Source organism: Macaca thibetana, chromosome 9 (assembly GCF_024542745.1).
Source record: "Macaca thibetana thibetana isolate TM-01 chromosome 9, ASM2454274v1, whole genome shotgun sequence".
Classification (NCBI taxonomy): Eukaryota; Metazoa; Chordata; class Mammalia; order Primates; family Cercopithecidae; genus Macaca; species Macaca thibetana.
The window spans coordinates 121,928,548-121,946,621 of record NC_065586.1 but is presented as its reverse complement, the minus strand read 5'-3'; the positions used below and the strand labels follow the sequence as shown (position 1 = coordinate 121,946,621).

The window sequence follows — 18,074 nt, the reverse complement described above, 5'->3', positions numbered from 1 at the left end:
GGAAAAGATAATCACTAGTACAAACGGTTCAAGAGTCCCCTCGTACTTGATGTTGCCTCCTCAGCATCTGCAGTTTACAAGCGGTCCCACAAAGATGAGTGATCTGCTAGAGCCAGCATGATACATGCCATTGTCTGAATCTCAGTGCAGCTCTGTACTTTTCAACACGGTAACTCTTCTGAACTGATCAAGAAGAAAGCAGCTTGAATAAATGTTGACAAGGAGTTAATTTGGGGTTTGGGTGTATGATTCAAGGGAAGACCAGGAGCCTCTACAAATATTCCAGTTTGTGGGTTTGTGAGTCTTAAAGAATTCTAAGAATAGCAAAAGTCTATCATATATCATAAACAGAAGGGAACAAAAAAGTCACATAAATCCAGAAACGTGGTGAATTCCTGATAGAAGTGTTTAAACTCTATGCAGCAATAGTAAGCTACCTTGAACTTAGCTAAGAGTGAAATAATGAAGGATGTAACTATGCAAGATAGACTGCAGTGGAAACACTAAGCCCCTGCTTCATGGAGCTCACATTCCAGTGGAGGGCACCAACAGAAAACAAAGAGGGAAAATATATACATTATGTTAGGTGGTGGTCTTAAGGAGAAAAAACGAAGCAGTTAAAGAGGTTAGGAAGTGGTTTTCGGGAGTGTGGGAGAGCGGTAAAAGTTTAGATAGGGTGGCCAGGGAAGCCTTTACTGAGCTGCCGTTTGGTAAAGATCTGTATGCAGTGAGGAAGCTAGCCATTTGGATATCTGAGGGAGGAACATTTCAGACATACAGAAGGGTGAGCACCAAGTCCCAGAGGCAGGCATCTGCCACGGTGTTTGAGGAATAGCAGGGCGCCGTCTGGCTGGGGAAGACTGAAGTAGGAGCTGTTGCACATGAGGGCGGAGAGGCAATGGGTCCAGGTCATACAGTGATTGTTGGTTCTCTTAAGGATTTTGGTTTTTCCCCAGAGTGAGATGAGAGGGAAAGTATTGGAGACTATTGAGCAGAGGAGACATCAGCTGACTTTAATAGGATGACTCTGACTGCAGGCTTGAGACCTGACTGTAAGGGGCTAAGGGTAGAAGAAGGCTGATTAGGAGGCTATTGCAGTAATCCAGGTGAGAGGGGATAGTGGCTCAGACCGTGTTCACAGTAGAGGTTATGGGGCACTTGATATTTTTTGAAGGCAGAACTGACATGATTGAATATATTAGTTTTCTATTGCTCCTATAGAATTACCACAAATTGAGTGGTAATTTATTGTCTTACAGCTTCATAGATCAGAAGTGGGTTGTCAGTCTCACTAGACTACAATCAAGGTGCCAGCAGGACTGTGTTCCTTTCTGGAAATTATAGGAGAGAATCTGTTTCCTTGCCTTTTCTAGCTCCTAGAGGTCACTCACATCATTCTTTGGCCATGGCCCCTTCCTCCACCTTCAGAGCCCACAACATTGCATCTCGCCAACCTTCTTCCATAGTCATATTTTCCTCTGGCTGTGGCTAAGAGGGTCTTCTGATCTTAAGACTCATGTAATTAGATTGGGCTCACCAGGATAGTCCAGGATAATCTTCCAATCTCAAGGTTATTAATTTAATCACATCTGCAGAGTCCCTTTTGCCATGCGAAGTACATGTTCATAGGTTCCAGGGATTTCTACATGCGCATCTTTGGAGGCCATTCTACATACTGCATCAAAGGACCAGATGTGGGATTTAAGATAGAGAAAAATCAAGGGTAACTTCAAATATTTTGATCTGAGCAGCTGGAAGGAAATAATTAACTGAGATTGGGGGGACCAGATTTGTGGCTTTGGGGTAAATGTTGGGAGCTCAGTTGCAGGCGTGTAAAGTCTGAGTTTCCTATTAAATATCCAAGTGGAAGATGATGCATAGGTAGTTGAATACATGACAATAAAGTTTAGATCAATGGATCCTAAGGACAGATACACCCATACATCCATGTGTGGATGGCACTAAAGCCATGAGATGAGATGAGACCACTCAGGCCCTATTAAAGAGAGAAAGAGGAAGAGAGGTCCAGGTACTAAGCATTGGGAAACTTCCAGATATCTACCGAGTGCTAAAATTATTTATTTGGGAATTTGATAGGTGAAAAGCATGCAGTAATATTGGCTTGAATACAGAAAAAAAAGCACAAAAGAGGAGCACTGAATGATGAAACATAAGAAGTTACTCAGGACGAATTAATGCTTTTGCTTCACTTAATGCCTTACAAACTTTGTCTTTCCATTTCTGTGAACTGTATTTCTAGAATTACTGGACCAGAGCCAAACACATAAATGACTAAGACATAGCTTCATCTTACATCGACTTCTAATTCTACTTTGTGAAGGTTGTCTGTTAATTAGATATGTATTATTTTCATGGATGCATGTTTAAGAGCTGTAATAGATTCATTTCAAATGGCTGTCCTTGACAAAGTATGCTATCTACAATATACATGTATGATAGCTTTGAAAGGAGTGAACGTCAGTGTTTCAGATTTAAATTTCTTGTAGTGGAATGTAGTTTATACCGATAACAGAACAGTTATTAAACTTTATTTTGAGTGACATCTAACCTACCATATTATTTGTTTCTCTTTCTTTAGACTGGTATTGTTAAATTTGCCAATGGCCAAGACAGATCTTTTGTACATATTTAATTACCTCTCGGAAAAAATATTTACACAGCTTACACCAGTTGCAAGATGAATAAGGAGAGGTGTATGAATGTTATTGGAGTCAATGGGCCCAAAACTCAGCCTCTAGCTGGGTCTCAGCCATTCCACCCTCCAAATTTGAAATCCAAACCATAGAGCAGCAAAAAGTCCCTCTGAGTAGTCAAAATCAAAGTCTGTAAATGTCATAGCTTTGCGCCTCAGACTTATTGGATTCAATGGTAGAGTCCTTTGTGGACTCAAGCTTTACAAATGTGTCTGTCAAACAAGCTTGTCTGGCTTCTAATGCACTGGTTAGGAGAGCAGGTTAGAAAGGCAGAGAAGAGCCTCACAAGGTAAGGGGCCACACACCACACTGCGGCATTGGTTCTGAGTCCCCAGAGAAGAGCAGGGCTCCAGGAGAGCAGTCTGGTCTTTGGCCTCTGTAGATTTCAGAGACATCTGAGGACATCATTCTGTTTTGGTAACTGATGTAATGGTGACCTTGAGTCACGAAGAAAAAGTTAAATTTTGAGTATAGTTTATATAAGAAGGCAGAAGTTTGAGTATAGTTTATATAAGAAGGCAAAGCTTGTGGACTCAAGCTTTACAAATGTGTCTGTCAAACAAGCTTGTCTGGCTTCTAATGCACTGGTTAGGAGAGCAGGTTATCTGTTTGGTTATCTGTTTCTGCAATTCAAACTACCCTGGAACGTAGTAGCTTACAAAAACAGTGACCATTTGTTATCTCATGATACTCTGGGTTGTATGGGCTACTGTGGGTGCTGCTTCTGTTCAGTTGGCTGGGGTTGCAGTCATCTGGGGGCTTGACTGGGCTGCAGCATCTTAGGCAGCTTATTCACATGGTTGGGGGTTTGTGCTGCTGTGGACTGGAAGTTCAGCTTTGGTCTCTTCCCCGTGGCTTGGGCTTGGGTACCTCACAGAATGACAGCTGGTTCCAAAGAGGAGTGTTTCAAGCATGGGAATATCTTGGAAGTGATTCAGTATCACTTACCTGCATTCTTTTGGTCATAGTGAGTCACAGGGCCAGCTCAGATTCAAGCCAAGAGGAAATAGACTGTACCTCTCCATTTGGAACAGTGGCAAATAATCTGTGGCCATCTTTAATTCCACCATAACAGAGAAGTGGTTAAGGCTAATGTGTGTGGATACGTTGCATAATGTGTGATGAAGGGGCCAGGTAAGTCTCAGGTCTTTAGAAAGAAGACTATTCAGAAAACTTGATTATTTCCTCAGGGTTCAAAGTGGTCAATGCTTTATAAGTAAGATTTCACTGTAATTATAAGATTATTACATACTTAGGGAGTATTATAAATTAAGAGAAACATTTCTATTTGGTAAAAATAATAGCTGTTCTTTTTTTTTTTTAAGGTAAAACAGTTAAGAAATACTACCTAAGGCAATCAGTGGTTATAATATTTAATAGCAATTTAATTTACATGTAGGCTGAGAACCCTTGGAAGGGATTCTAATCAGAACAAAAGAAAAATAGAATATAAAATTAAATTTTAACTTCTCTTAAGCAGTAGAATTTTCTGATTCTTGGATACCTTCCCAGAGTTAGCTTGTGCTATGATCTCAAGCTACTGTGCTTCCTGGAGCTATTCTGTGGGTCTACTCTCACCTTATAGAGGCAGTGAAGAGTTCTGAAGTGAATCCATATTACAACATTTCTGTTATGCCTTTGTAATTCCATTTTAATTTTCAAACACTGGCTTTCAGATGAATTTTTAAGAACTCTACTTGGGAAGAGCTGTAAAGTTCTTCTCCCCCTCTGATTATTTATCTCTAAACTAGCTTATTCGTCTGTGAGTTTTAAAACTTTCTATCCTGCTCTTGCTGCCATCTTCAAAATATCCTTTATATGTATATCTAGTGCCTAGTTTACTCATCTAATAAGCCCTTAGAAGACACTCAGCAAATGTTTTTTGAGTGACTGATTGTTGCCCTGGAGCCTGTCTTGACCAATGGAGAGAGAGCTTTTCTTACCACTTACTAATTAGGAACTAGCCATTGGGCACACTGGCTCTAACAATCTAAAGGAATAACTAAGGTAAATCAGGTGATCTGAAAAGAGCAATAACTTACAAAATATCATGAACTGTATTTTACTATTCTTTTTAACTTGAGTTTTCTTTTTCATTTGTACCTGGTTAGTATGAAAAGGGGCTTATTTCCAGCAACACTAATAGAATTTTTCTTTTTAATCACTAGTAATTGGAAGAGGAAAGACCCTTCACCTGACATGTGGAGACTAAGTTATTGCTATAAATCTTGCTCTTTCTTGGGTGATTTCTCTTCATTTAAATTAAAAGTTGTCCTTAATGGCTTCTTGGACCTGACATGTTGGGCTCAAGACCCAAGAATCTCAAGAAATATGCTAGAGATTTCTGGTTTAATTAAACAAAAGACCTTATTAATAAAAGCCAGCCAGCTGGGCACGGTGGCTCACATTTGAAATCCCAGCACTTTGGGAGACCGAGGAGGACAGATCACTTGAGCCCAGGAGTTTGAGCCTAGCCTGGGCAACAAGGCAAAACTCCATCTCTACAAAAAAGTACAGAAATTAGCTGGACATAGTGGTGTACACCTGTAGTCCCAGCTACTCAGGAGGCTGAGGCAAGGGGATAACTTGAGCCTGGGAGGTTGAGGCTGCAGTGAGCCATGATCGTGCGCCACTGCATCCAGCCTGGGTGACAGAGTGAGACCCTCTCTCTAAATATACACACACACACACACACACACATACATACATATAAGCCAACCATAACCACATACGGAAAGAAGTAATAAATTCATTCCCCTCTCTTGAAAAGTTTTAAAAATGTTTTTCATTAAAAAGGATTTCTTAATAATAGACTTTCCTGTAGCCTGTGTTAGAGGAACACTCACCAGGCCTTCACAGTTCTTTCCTTTTATAGTGTCCAGCTCCTCTTTTGACATGGGATTAGGTGACCACGTGATTGATTAGCCTCACAATCACAATCCTGTCCCTCCTGTTGCTTTCCATTCACAGTTGATCAAGACGCAGAGCCTGTGATAGAGGTCAGGCAGAGAGCACGAGGCCCAGTGCAGAATGATTTTCTGAACCAGCCAGGAAATACAGGAACCGACCAAACTTTAAACACCAGCCTAAATTATTCCTGTTCTTTTAAGCAGGCAGCAGAAATGACAGAAACCCGTTAACAGAAAAAAATAATGCTTTTCATTTGAATGCCTATGCATTTTCTTTTTAACTTGTATGTGTTCCTAATTTTCCTTACTCTTTTTGTTTGTTTGTTTCTTAGTGTGGTTTATTGACAATCATTTACAATGCCGAAGAGTGCTGTAGTGAGCCAGCACAGTGGATAACACAGCAACGAAGAACAGATGCAGGTTTGAGGAATTTAACTTGCTAAAACCTTGAACTGAAGTCTTAGAGATTGGGACATATGGGTTTGTATAAATAGGCTTTTAAGCCCTCTTTGCAATGGGTTACTGATAGGAGAAACTTGTTTGCGGAATGTCAGCTGCGTGAGCTCACTGTTGGACAAGATGGAAGAAGAAGGGCTGGAGTGTCCAAACTCTTCCCCTGAAAAACGCTATTTTCCTGAATCCCTGGATTCCAGCAATGGGGATGAGGAAGAGGTTTTGGCCTGTGAGGATTTGGAACTTAACCCCTTTGATGGATTGCCATATTCATCACGTTATTATAAACTTCTGAAAGAAAGGGAAGATCTTCCTATATGGAAAGAAAAATACTCCTTTATGGAGAAACTGCTTCAAAATCAAATCGTGATTGTTTCAGGAGATGCTAAATGTGGTAAGAGCTCTCAGGTGAGTAACCACTACAAAAAATAATTTGCTGTATGTGTTCATTTTTTAATTATTATTTAATGACATGTCACAGCCTGGTGTTCTAATAATAATGTCTAAAACATAAAAGAAAACATTATTCAGATAAAATAATTAAATCACTTACCTAATTTTATTAATTTTACTAATGCTCGCTGAAAAGTTAATATCTATGTAGAAATTAATTGTGTTTAGGGTACCACTGAATTGTCTATAAAGTAGTATTAAAATTACTCAAATGATCTCATTGTGTGTATTATATTTTAAAAGATGTGATGCGTGTTACTTCCTCACCCTGGGTATGGGGATTAACTGCTCTGTTTCAGTGCCCAGTGGTCTGAGAATCCAGATATGTGGATATGCTTGTTAGTGAAGCTTCCTGAGCTACTGAAATCAAACGCACAAGGAAATTCTGATTTTCCTGACTATGAGAAATAACTGAGCAACCAAATATGATCCAGGCCTGGGGCCACACACTTTGGGGTCTAAGATGGGGGAGAGAATCAGGATCATTAAGAGATAAACCTAGGGATATTAAAATACTAAAGAGTTAGAGAAGGCACAGTGGCTTACATCTGTAATCCCGCTACTTTGGGAGACCAAGGTGGGCAGATCACTTGAGCCCAGGAGTTCAAGACCAGCCTGGGCAACATGGCAAAACGCCATCTCTACAAAGAATGAGTATGGTGCCACATGCCTGTAGTCCCAGCTACTTGGGAAGCTGAGGTGAGATAATCACCTGAACCTGGGAAGTTGAGGCTGTAGTGAGCCGTGATCCTGCCACTGCACTCCAGCCTGGGCAATGTGAGACCCTGTCTCAAAAAAAAAAAAAAAAAAAAAAGAAAGTTTATTTGAGCAAAGAATGACTCATGAATTAGGCAACACTCGAACCACTGGAGGTTAGTGAGCCTCACTGCAGCAGCAAGGGCAGTGAGCTTTTATAGGCTGAACATGAAAGTAAGACAAAAGACATTTAAATTGGTTAGAGTGGAAAGTTCTTAGTTAGGGAATAGTTGGCAGTTTCTGATTGGTAAAGTCTAGTATGGTTTTACTGTTTACATTGGACTTTGGTTTGCTTATGTGGGACCTTAGAGCTCTGGCATTGCCTCAGCCTAATGGCCTCCCAATTAAAGTTTGTTTGTTTGCTTTTTTAACGGGATAGTGGGCCAGGTGCAGTGGTTCACACCTATAATTCCATCACTTTGGGAGGCTGAGGCAGGAGGATTGCTTGAGTCCAGCAGTTTGAGACCAGCCTGGGCAATATGGCAAGATCCCATCTTTATAAAAAATTAAAAAATTAGCTGGGCATGGTGATGTGTGCCTGTGCTCCCAGCTACCCAAGAGGCTGAGGCAGAAGGATCACTTGAGCCCATGAGGTCAAGCCTGCAGTGAGCCATGTTCATGCCACTGTACTTCTGCCTGGGCAACAGAGCAAGACCCCATCCCCCCCCCCAAAAAAAAACAAAAAACAAGAAAAAGATGGGCACAGTGGCTCACGCCTGTAATCTCAGCACTTTGGGAGGCTGAGACGGGCAGATCACAAGGTCAGGAGTTCAAGACCAGCCTGTCTGATATGGTGAAACCCCGACTCTACTAAAAAAATACAAAAATTAGCTGGGCATGGTGGCGCACACCTGTAGTCCTAGCTACTTGGGAGGCTGAGGCAGGAGAACTGCTTGAATCCGGGAGGTGGAGGTTGCAGCGGGCTGAGATCATGCCACTGCACTCCAGCTTGGGTGACAGAGTGAGACGCCGTCAAAAACAAACAAACAAACAAAAAAAACACCAAAAAAAACAGGATAGTGTAGACGCGGAAAAAATATAATAATTTTCTCTGTCCTTTATAACTATTATCTGAGGCTCCCTGTAACAAAAGACAAATTAACAGAAGAAAAACAAGCAGAAGTGTATTAATATGTATGCCTCATGTGTACATGGGAAAAACCCCAGAGAAATGAGTAAGTCTCTAGAGTAGATCTCAAAGAAAGCATTTAAATTTTGGGCTTAAATACCATCATTCTCTAAAACAAAGTAAAAAAGGTTGTGGGGAACAAGCCTTTAAGATGAGATGGCCAGGAAAAGCACCTTAAATGAAAGTGAAGTTTGTTATGAAGCTGTAAGTCAATGTGTTCTCTACTTAGTCATCTCCTCCTGGTGCACAGAGGGAGATACCCTTATAAGTAGAGATTTCTTGTATAGGCACAAATTTATCTTTAAAAAGGCAACTTTTCAGAGCTATTCCTATGTCTGCACTTTCTCAAAATGTGCAAAAGAAGCATATTTTGAGGTCACATATTCTGGTCTCCTTCAGTCATATTCAGGTATGTTCTGAGCCCCAACATTAGATAGTTAATAAATACTTATTATTCAGTTTGTTGTTGTATTTGAACTTCAAGTTTTGGTTCAAGTGAGATCCATATTTTACTCTTAAGTTTTAAAGCAAGCAACCGGTATTTTTATCATGAAATTCATTTCTAGATTCTGGTGATGGAAGAATTAGAATAGACAATGTAGTGTGAATAATGAGAAGTCCTGTTTCTCTTAGAGAAGTTATGAATAGATCTAGTAGAATAGGCTATGGTCTAATATAATAGAATTAGAATCTGATGGAACCCCTTCATTTTTTTAGATGAATAAACTGTGGCCCGGAAGGATTTGATAATTTTTCTATCTAATGTCAGTAGCTTTCTGAATTGGAGTTAAAAGAATATTTTCCACTATAAATTGTTGCTTCCAAGTTGTTTATTATCTCTAGAGTTTACCTATTTTATTATCATTGTTATTTTTTGAGACAGAGTCTTGCTGTCAGCCAGGCTGGAATGCAGTGGAGCAATCTTGGCTCACTGCAACCTCCACCTCCCAGGTTCAAGCAATTCTTGTGCCTCAGCCTCTTGAGTAGCTGGGATTACAGGCATGTGCCATCACGCTCGGCTAATTTTTGTATTTTTGGTAGAGTCAGGGTTTCACCATGTAGGCCAGGCTGGTCTCGAACTCCAGGGCTCAAGCGATCCTCCCACCTTGGCCTCCCAAAGTGCTGGGATTACAGACATGAGCCACTGTACCTGGCCTAAAGTTAAATTACTTTAGAGGTAATTTGAAAAGAGAAGGGCTGGACAACAGATTTTTTAAATCTAATTTACAGCTGCCAGTATCAAGGGTTTATTATGATTTGTTCTTTGTTATGCTGTTATTGTTATAACAAACGATTTCAGTTCATTGCGAGAAGCTAACGATGAGAACTGAATGAGTATAATTTTCCTAGTTTCTGTGGACAAATAACATGTTGAAAAATGTGTTTTTATTTTACAATAATTTCAAACTTACAAAAAGTTGCAAAAACAGTACAAAGATTTTCCATATGTTGTTCACCCCGATTCCCCAAATGTAAGATTTTACCGTATAAACTGTATCTTTACCTCCCTGCCCCCTCCATACATTCATACACATTTTTATTCTGAACCATTTAGGAGTAAATTGAGGACATGATGCCCTTTGCCTCCAAATACTTAACACAGTATTTACTGAAAAATAGTGTATAGCCATAATATAATTATCAAAATCTGGAATTTAATGTTGATATCTAATTATTATCTGAATTCTAGACATTCACATTTAATCAGTTTCCCACTGATAGCCTTTATAATCACAGAAAAAAAAATTGTTTTTCTGGTCTAAAATCCAATCTAAAATTATATTGCATTTTATTGTCATTTTTTAAAGTCTCCTTTAATCTGAAACAACTCCCCACTCTCTCCTTGTCCTTTATGACCTTGATATTTTTGAAGAGCACAGCTTATATATTCTGCAGAACGTCCCTCAGTTTGAACATGTCTGATGTTTCCTTAGGGTTAGGTTCAGGCTCTACATTTGTGGCAAGAAGATCACAGAAGTGTTGTGTATCCTTCTCAGTGCCTCATATCAGAAGGTACAAGATGTCAGTTTTGCCCATGCTGGTGATGTTAAATCTGATCTTGGTAAGGTGGTGTCTGCCTGGTTCTTTATTGAAAAGTTAATAATTTCCCTCTAATCATTTAATAGATACATATTTTGAGAGTATATAAATATGTTTCTCATTATACATTTGTAACCACCCAATGGGTTCATCTTGTTTGTTGTCCAGATAGAGCCAATTTATCAAGACAAGGGAATTGAAATAGAGAATGAATTTAATACACATAAAGCTGGCTAAACAGAAGACAGGAGTTTTACTATTACTCACATCATCCTCTTTGTCAATTTGGAGGCTGGAGTTTTTCAAGGATAGTTTGGTGGGTAGGGGGCTAGGGAATGGGTACTGCTGATTGGCTGAGGATGCAGTCACAGAGGTGTGGAAAACAGTCCTCATGTGCTGAGTCCACTTCTGGGTAGGGACAACAGAGGAGTTACTGGTCTGTCCAGTTACAGGCCCATCCAGTTGTCAAAAATGCAAAAACCTGAAAAGACATCTCAGAAGGCCAATCTTAGGTTCTATCATAGTGATGTTATTTACAGGGAGGTTACAAATCTTGTGACCTCTGGAATAATGACTGGTAATCATTTAACTACACTTACATCTTGGCAGAATTCAGGCCCCTCTCATCCTCCTAACCTGGTGTCCTTTCATTAGTTTTACAAAGGCGGTTTCATTTTTCTATTATCATTTAAACTGTAAACTAAATGTCTCCAAAAGTTAGCTTGGCCCACTGCAGGAATGGTTAAGGGCAGTTTGGGAGTGAAAGGCAAGATGGAGTTGGTCAGGTCAGATCTCCTTCACCATCATAATTTTCTCACTGTTACAATTTCTGCAAAGGCAGTTTCACATTCATCCACTAGTGTTAGCATTTTTGGTGATTCTTACCTTTGAATTATTACATTAGTAGTAACCAAAGATGATTGTTCTAATTCTGACATGCCTTCTACACATTATTTAGAATTTTTCTGTAAGGCTGAGCTTTCTCTCCTTCATCATTTATTTGTATCAGTGTGGACTCAAATTATTTTATTCTATGGGTTATAATGTATTACTAAGCCAACTTTATTGTTCAAATTGCCCCTGATGTGACTTCTCTGTCCTTTTGACATTTCCCCATTATTTCTGAGCACGTCTTTGCTTTCTGGCTCAGTAAGATGTTCCAGGTTCATCTAGTACATTCCCCATGCCAGTGTAGGGAAACCAATTTTTTTTTTTCTCCAGGAGTCCTGGTTCCTTTTAGTGGTGAACTGTGTTTTGAAACCAACATCTGGACACTAAGTACCCATTACCATTGGTTTATCATTGCTTTTTTTTTTTTTTTTTTTTTTTTTTTTGAGACAGGGTTTCATTCTGTCACCCAGGCTGGAGTGCAGTGGCATGATGACAGCTCACTGCAACCTCGACATCCTGGGCTCAAGTGATCCTCCCACCTCAGCCTTTAGAGTAGTTGGGACTACAGGTGTGTGCCACTACACTCAACTAATTTTTGTATTTTTTGTAGAGACAGGGTTGTGTCATGTTGCCCAGGTTGGTCTTGGACTCCTGGATGCAAGTAATCTGCCTGCCTTGGCCTCCCAAAGTGCTGGAATTGTAGGCATGAGCCACTTCACCCAGCCTATCATTGCTTTTAGGCCATCTCAGTGGACACAACAAGGAAATAAATGTATGTGAATGCAATACACACACATCTCATTCTGTCTGTCCACCTATCTATGGCTCTGTTTCTCTCTCTAGCTCTATTTCTGTCTTTCTCTATTTCTATGTATTTCTATGTTCTTACCTCTCATATTTTTTATCTATCTTTCTATGTCTTAAAAACCATGAGTTTGTGCTGATGCCTCTGATTCCAGTTTAGCACTAGAGGATTTATTCTAGCCTTCCCAGTTTTCATATCCATAACTTCTCTATGAGAAACAGGACTTCACGTTATTCACACTATCTTTACCTGTTCTCAGATTGAACAAGTAAAGATACTTGAAAGAACAATTCTTATTGTAGTTTCAGAATTGCTCATCCACACTGCAGTTTAAAAAAATTTTTAATATACTTCTTGAGTTTTCTTTTAGAATTTATCATCTTCAAGAGCAAGAATTGTTATATATTATATGTTATATTAATACCTAGCAATGGTTTATCTTGTCATTTTTAATCTCTCAATTATTTCAATAAATTATGCTTATTTTCTGTTAATTGGGACGACATGTATCTTCAAGGTGAGAAAAATCAAAATAGTACTCAAATAAGAAAATGGATCTATTCTAAACTAATTTAGATAGTGGGAGCGTTGGTTGTCTTCTGAAAACAACTTGGTTTTTGTTGTTGTTGTTTTAACAGTTTGCAAGAATATTTTCTTGTTCCTCAGAGTTTTAAACCTTTCAAGAAAAAAGTCTTTCTTTAGAGCCAAGCTTGGTCCTAAAGATTTCATCTGTCTTCAGTGCAGAAGTGTGAAGTCTATTTTATGACTGCCCCAGAGAAACAGAGGACAATTTCCCATATGTTTATAGAATCTTTTCCTATGACATTTTTTGCAGACAAGTTATGAAAGATCCTGAAAGAGAAACATCTCTAGAAGTGTCTATTTTGCTTGTTTCTCCTTCTCTAGCTTTTGTCCTGAAATTTCCCATGAATGGATGGGTCGGTGAGGTGAATAAGCATGATATAACAAAGAATTAACTTAGATACTAAGAAGCTGTATAGCTTAGAACATCTGTACCTTTATTGACTGGGTAAACTTGTTCACCATTTTCTGCTGGTAGATTCTACCTGTATTCACTCAAAACCAAGATATATGTGAGTTGTGTTACCCAGGGATGTGTGACATTTGATTTAGAAGGGGCCTCGCTCCTCAGTAATGGATTCTGATATATTGGCTCACTTTGGGTGGGATGGCTGCCTTAGGGGCATACTCAGGCATAGGCATTTTACAAGAATGTTGTTGAAACCATTAAAACTTACAAACTTAAAAACCATGAGTTTATGTGAATTTGGGTGAATTGGTGGTCTTTTAGATTCCTTTCAACTTGTGGATTCTGTTTTTCTGGTACTGAAATTAAAGGGAGTGATTGGGACCTTGGCATTAGCTGCAGGATTGGTGGTCCTAGAGACATTAAGAGAAGAAAGCAGAAGAGGACTCAGGCCCTGATGGACAAACTGATGATCGAAAGTAAGGGATTAGAGGCTTTTGGGACTAGTATGTGTCTAACAGAACAGTAGTTTGTGTCTCATGGAGGTCCTTTTTTTTCTCACTTCATTTATTCTCATTTAACTATATTAAATTATAGTTAACTGTATTATCCATTAGATGAGGTGAAACAATCACTGGCAGTAGATGGAAAGGACAAAGTTCTACGCTAGCATAGCTCATGTGGAGGTCCTCTTGCCACAATGGCAGTGATGAGACCATACATGGATACGTGATGCTGCTGCTGCTCCCTTGATTCTGATCTGGATCTGGTTGCAGATTCTTACAGGAGATCTCCCTGCAGCCCACCCCAAAGACCCCGGGCCCCAGCTCTCCCAGAACCCAGCGGCCCAACCTCTGTGTGCCGCCCGGAGTCGGGAATGGAGCATCTTTGCTTCACTGTCTGAATTTGCAAGTTGTAGAACTGCAGTTGCTAACTTAGGCTGATAAAGCCTTATGTAGATTAGATTTTGATTACCCAGAGGACTCCTCTTACCTACTGTCATAGCAGCAGATTGGCCAGAGTGTTGGTGATTTCCTTTCAGGCAGGCAATAAGAGGCCAGGGATGCACATTCTCATGCCTCGATTGCTTACCCTGCATGCCCCGGAGTTGGTTCCAACTGGGCTTTGGGACAGAGCATAGGGCAGGCCCCACTGCTCTGGCTTTATGCAAATGGCACATCAGAAGTACAGAAAACTGCATTTAGAAAATGGATTGAGAAGTGCGAAAAAAAGTATTCGGTGAGTTCAGAATAAAAAGATGTGAAGTATTGATTCTAGTTAGGGAGCATTTCCAGACCAAATGTATAAATCAGAGGGTTGCATATCACCAAACTCCCAGATAAATTACTGTGAAAATAGGCTTTTTTTATGTGTTAGAGGAGCAGTTTTCTGTTTCTTCACCATACTGTGCAACTTCTGCTAAGTACTCAGTCACAAAGTGACCCAGAATTCAGTGTTTCTCTGAAAAAAGTTAAAGCCAAATGATTCATAGAAAGGTACAACTATTTAAGCTTTTCTAGTTCCCATAGTGCCAACTTGGCAGTTAGTCCATCCAGAATAATGTTTTTTAATACTAGGGGGGAATATCTTCCAAAGAGGAACCATGGGGCAGAAACAAAACCTCTAACAGGCATGTAATTCATTGGTGAGAAGACAAAGATGCAACCGGGACAATGAAGAAGTCGCTAAGTAGTACCCGGAAGAGAAGCAGAATTGGGACAAGAAAGGTCAATACCAACAACAGATACAACATTTACTATAAATGCAGAGAAGGCGAGAGTTCTTTGTAAAGGTGACATCTCAGTATCCCTTGAAATGTGAAATATTCAGATTACCGACACTGGCCAAATCGTAACAGTTTTCAGTCAGTAATTCAAGTTTGTTAAGGAATCAACCCTCAGTATGTTGCTTAGCTTGCCCAGAGTGATTCAGAAGGCATGTAAAACTGTATAACTGTAACAAATAAGGCAGATCGTTTCATGTTTCTCTCTTTTCTGGCTAGAGATAACCTTTTCAGTTTGTGTTTGCATTGCTTACCGTTAACTGTCTCCCAGTAGCTGTTACTGGAAGGGGAGCTGCATCCTATGTGGTCAGAGCCATAATTGAGTAGGTGCACTATAATTTGTTGTGACTTCTGCTCAACTGTTAACTTGGCCACGTAAGCAAACATTCCTACATTAAGCACAATATGGATCTGTTCAGTCTTCTCCTGGTTATTTTAACTGATATTTAGAAGGTCTTTTCCCATTTCTGAATTAATGTCTTTGCCTCATAGGTGAAATAGTTTGCTCTAATGTAGAGGAAGGCAGAAAAGGAAAATGAAGACTGTTGGATTGGTATATTTGTTGTGCTTCCAGGAATGTATAATGTTTATACCATTATCAACATACTGTAATAAACTAATCTTGCAGAATGTGTTTACATGAGTAAAGAGAAATAAATTAAATGCAGTTTTTAAAAAGGGCCCAAATCAGAAGCTTGAGAACATGGCTCATGATCATTGGAATCCTGTGGAATTTTAGAGTTTGAAAGCAGCTGTCCTGGACCTTGTGTAATAACCAGGCTGAACATGTCCAAATGTTTTAATAAAACTGGATAGTATTATTTCAGCAACAATTCTAGCTATGTAAAGCAGTGCCCACTGTCATCATAGTACTGTCCCCCAGATACTACCATTAGGCTAGAAAGAGTAATTTATTTATTTATTTTTATTTATTTTTATTTTTTATTTTTTGAGATGGAGTCTCGCTGTGTTGCCCAGGCTGGAGTGCAGTGGTGCAATCTCAGCTCACTGCAACCTCTGCCTCCCAGGTTCAAGTGATTTTCCTGCCTCAGCCTCCTTAGTAGGTGAGATTACAGGCACCCACCACCTGGCTAATTTTTATATTTTTAATAGAGATGAGGTTTCATCACGTTGGCCAGGTTGGTCTCAAACTCCTGACCTCTCAAGTGATCCACCTGCCTCGGCCTCCCAAAGTGCTGGGATTACAGATGTGAGCCACCGCACCCGGCCTAGAAAGAGTAATTTAAAATGCTGATTGCCTGAGAATCTCATGGCTTCAGTTGCCACCTTTGTATAAAGATGCTTAGAAGCAACTGTGATGTAGTGGAAATTATACTCGCCAATAAACTAGAAGATATGGATTGGTTCTGGTCATGCTGTTTACTGGCAGTGTGACCTTGGACAAGTCACACCTCTAAGTTTCTTTCCTCATGTGTAACATGAGGGTGTTGGCCTTCATGTCTGAGGCGATTCTCCTGCCTCAGCCTCCCGAGTAGCTGGGACTACAGCTATACACCACCATACCCAGCTAATTTTTATATTTTTGGTAGAGACAGGGCTTCCTCATGTTGACCAGGCTGGTTTTGAACTTCTGACCTCAGGTGATCCACCTGCCTTGGCCTCACAAATTGCTGGGATTACAGGTATGAGCCACCACGTGGGGCCTAAAGAAAATTTTTTAAAAACAAGTGGTTTTAATACAGCGTTTCACATGAATGATGTTTGAGGTCTTGGCTAGGGATGCTAGATAGTGGACCCTGACACGAAGGCAGTTAGTTTAAAAGTAAGGAGTTGGCAAGAATAAAAAATTACTTGCTAAGGAATAAAGGAGGTAAAGTTTTATGTAAATTCTTTGACTATGTAGAATCTTAGACTATGTAGAATCACAGAATTTTAAATTATTTCTAGAAAGTGTAAGAAATTATTCATTCAACAAATATTTACTGAGTACTAGGATAATCTGGTGACCAACACAGATAGGTCTCTGCTTTTAGAGCTCATTTGAGGGGATGTTAGGTAGTGGGGAACTAGGAACAAACAGGTAACCTCAGGAGGGTGATGGCTGCCACAGTGGGAAGCACACTGTGGATCTAGATACCTAGGGGATCGCAGCAAGCCTTGTGGAGAAAACGACACAGGAGTTCAGACTTGAAGGATAATTCTCATTCATTCAGTCCATTCATTTTACAGGTAAGAAAACTAAAGCTTAGAAAAGTTGGGGTTTACATGGAACAAATTAATGGCCAGCCAGTCCCTTAGGTGCCTGGTTACTCCTGGGTCTTGCCTTGATTCCATGTTTCCTGAGCGCAGGATCTTAAACTTTCATCTTTGATAGAACAAAGTAAGCGTCGAGTAAATAATTACTGATAACTTTCAACCTGTTGACAAGGCTGACACCTATCTTAAAATGCAGGAAGTGCATTTGCCTTTCAGTCCTTAAGAATTTGCAGTCTCCAGCAGTCACTCATTTTGGAGTTACTTGTATTTCTGGTGAGTTATGTTTATTTTTCAAATTACAGTGAGGATTCAGATCTAAGAATTTCATAATGAATCTTGTAAATAGCAGACCTCAAGATAATTAGAAATTTTACAACGTTTAAATACCTTAGATCAATTAAAAACACTCTTGGAATAATTTATTTTTAAAATGCATATGTAACAATGCATAATTTACTGACAATGCCTTAAGATTGTAGCATACAGATGAATTCAGTACATTCTACTGTAATAATTCTTGTACAGATGAATGTGATAAACATCAGTTGGTCCATAATATATTTTAGAAAGAAAAGGATTTTTAAAATAAAATGGCTGTAGAGTAGCTTTGCTTGGAATTGACTCTTTCCAAATCTAGATGGGTTGGTTGACTATCTCACTGGGTTTATGGGTTTATTTATTTAATTATATTTAGATGGTAAATTACCAGGATATTTTAGCTTTTATTATCAGAGAAATGTTAAGTAGGCTTATCTGGATATTTGTTATGATCATTTGGATTTAAATGTAAATGCTTTAATTTTGAGCCATTATTTTTTATCTAAATGCCATCTATAATTTACATTGCTTAAAACACAATAGCTGATAACAGAAGCCATATTTTCAGAAGCCTTTCTTCTAACCAAAAAGAAAATAATAATCTCTAAATACATTAGT

The 18,074-nt window shown here is 39.4% G+C and overlaps 1 protein-coding gene across 3 annotated transcripts in view; it reads left to right on the top strand.

The window, feature by feature from the left end:
* Positions 1 to 18,074, top strand: part of DHX32 (DEAH-box helicase 32 (putative)) — a 63,234-nt gene that overhangs the window by 16,033 nt on the left and 29,127 nt on the right. For 2 of the 3 annotated variants that reach the window (XM_050803725.1, XM_050803724.1), the window contains exon 2: positions 5,956 to 6,484. In XM_050803725.1, coding sequence (XP_050659682.1) covers positions 6,203 to 6,484 — 282 coding nt within the window. In that variant the 5' untranslated portion in view covers positions 5,956 to 6,202. The remainder of the gene's footprint in view (positions 1 to 5,955; positions 6,485 to 18,074) is intronic. The other variant, XM_050803726.1, reaches the window with a different exon arrangement.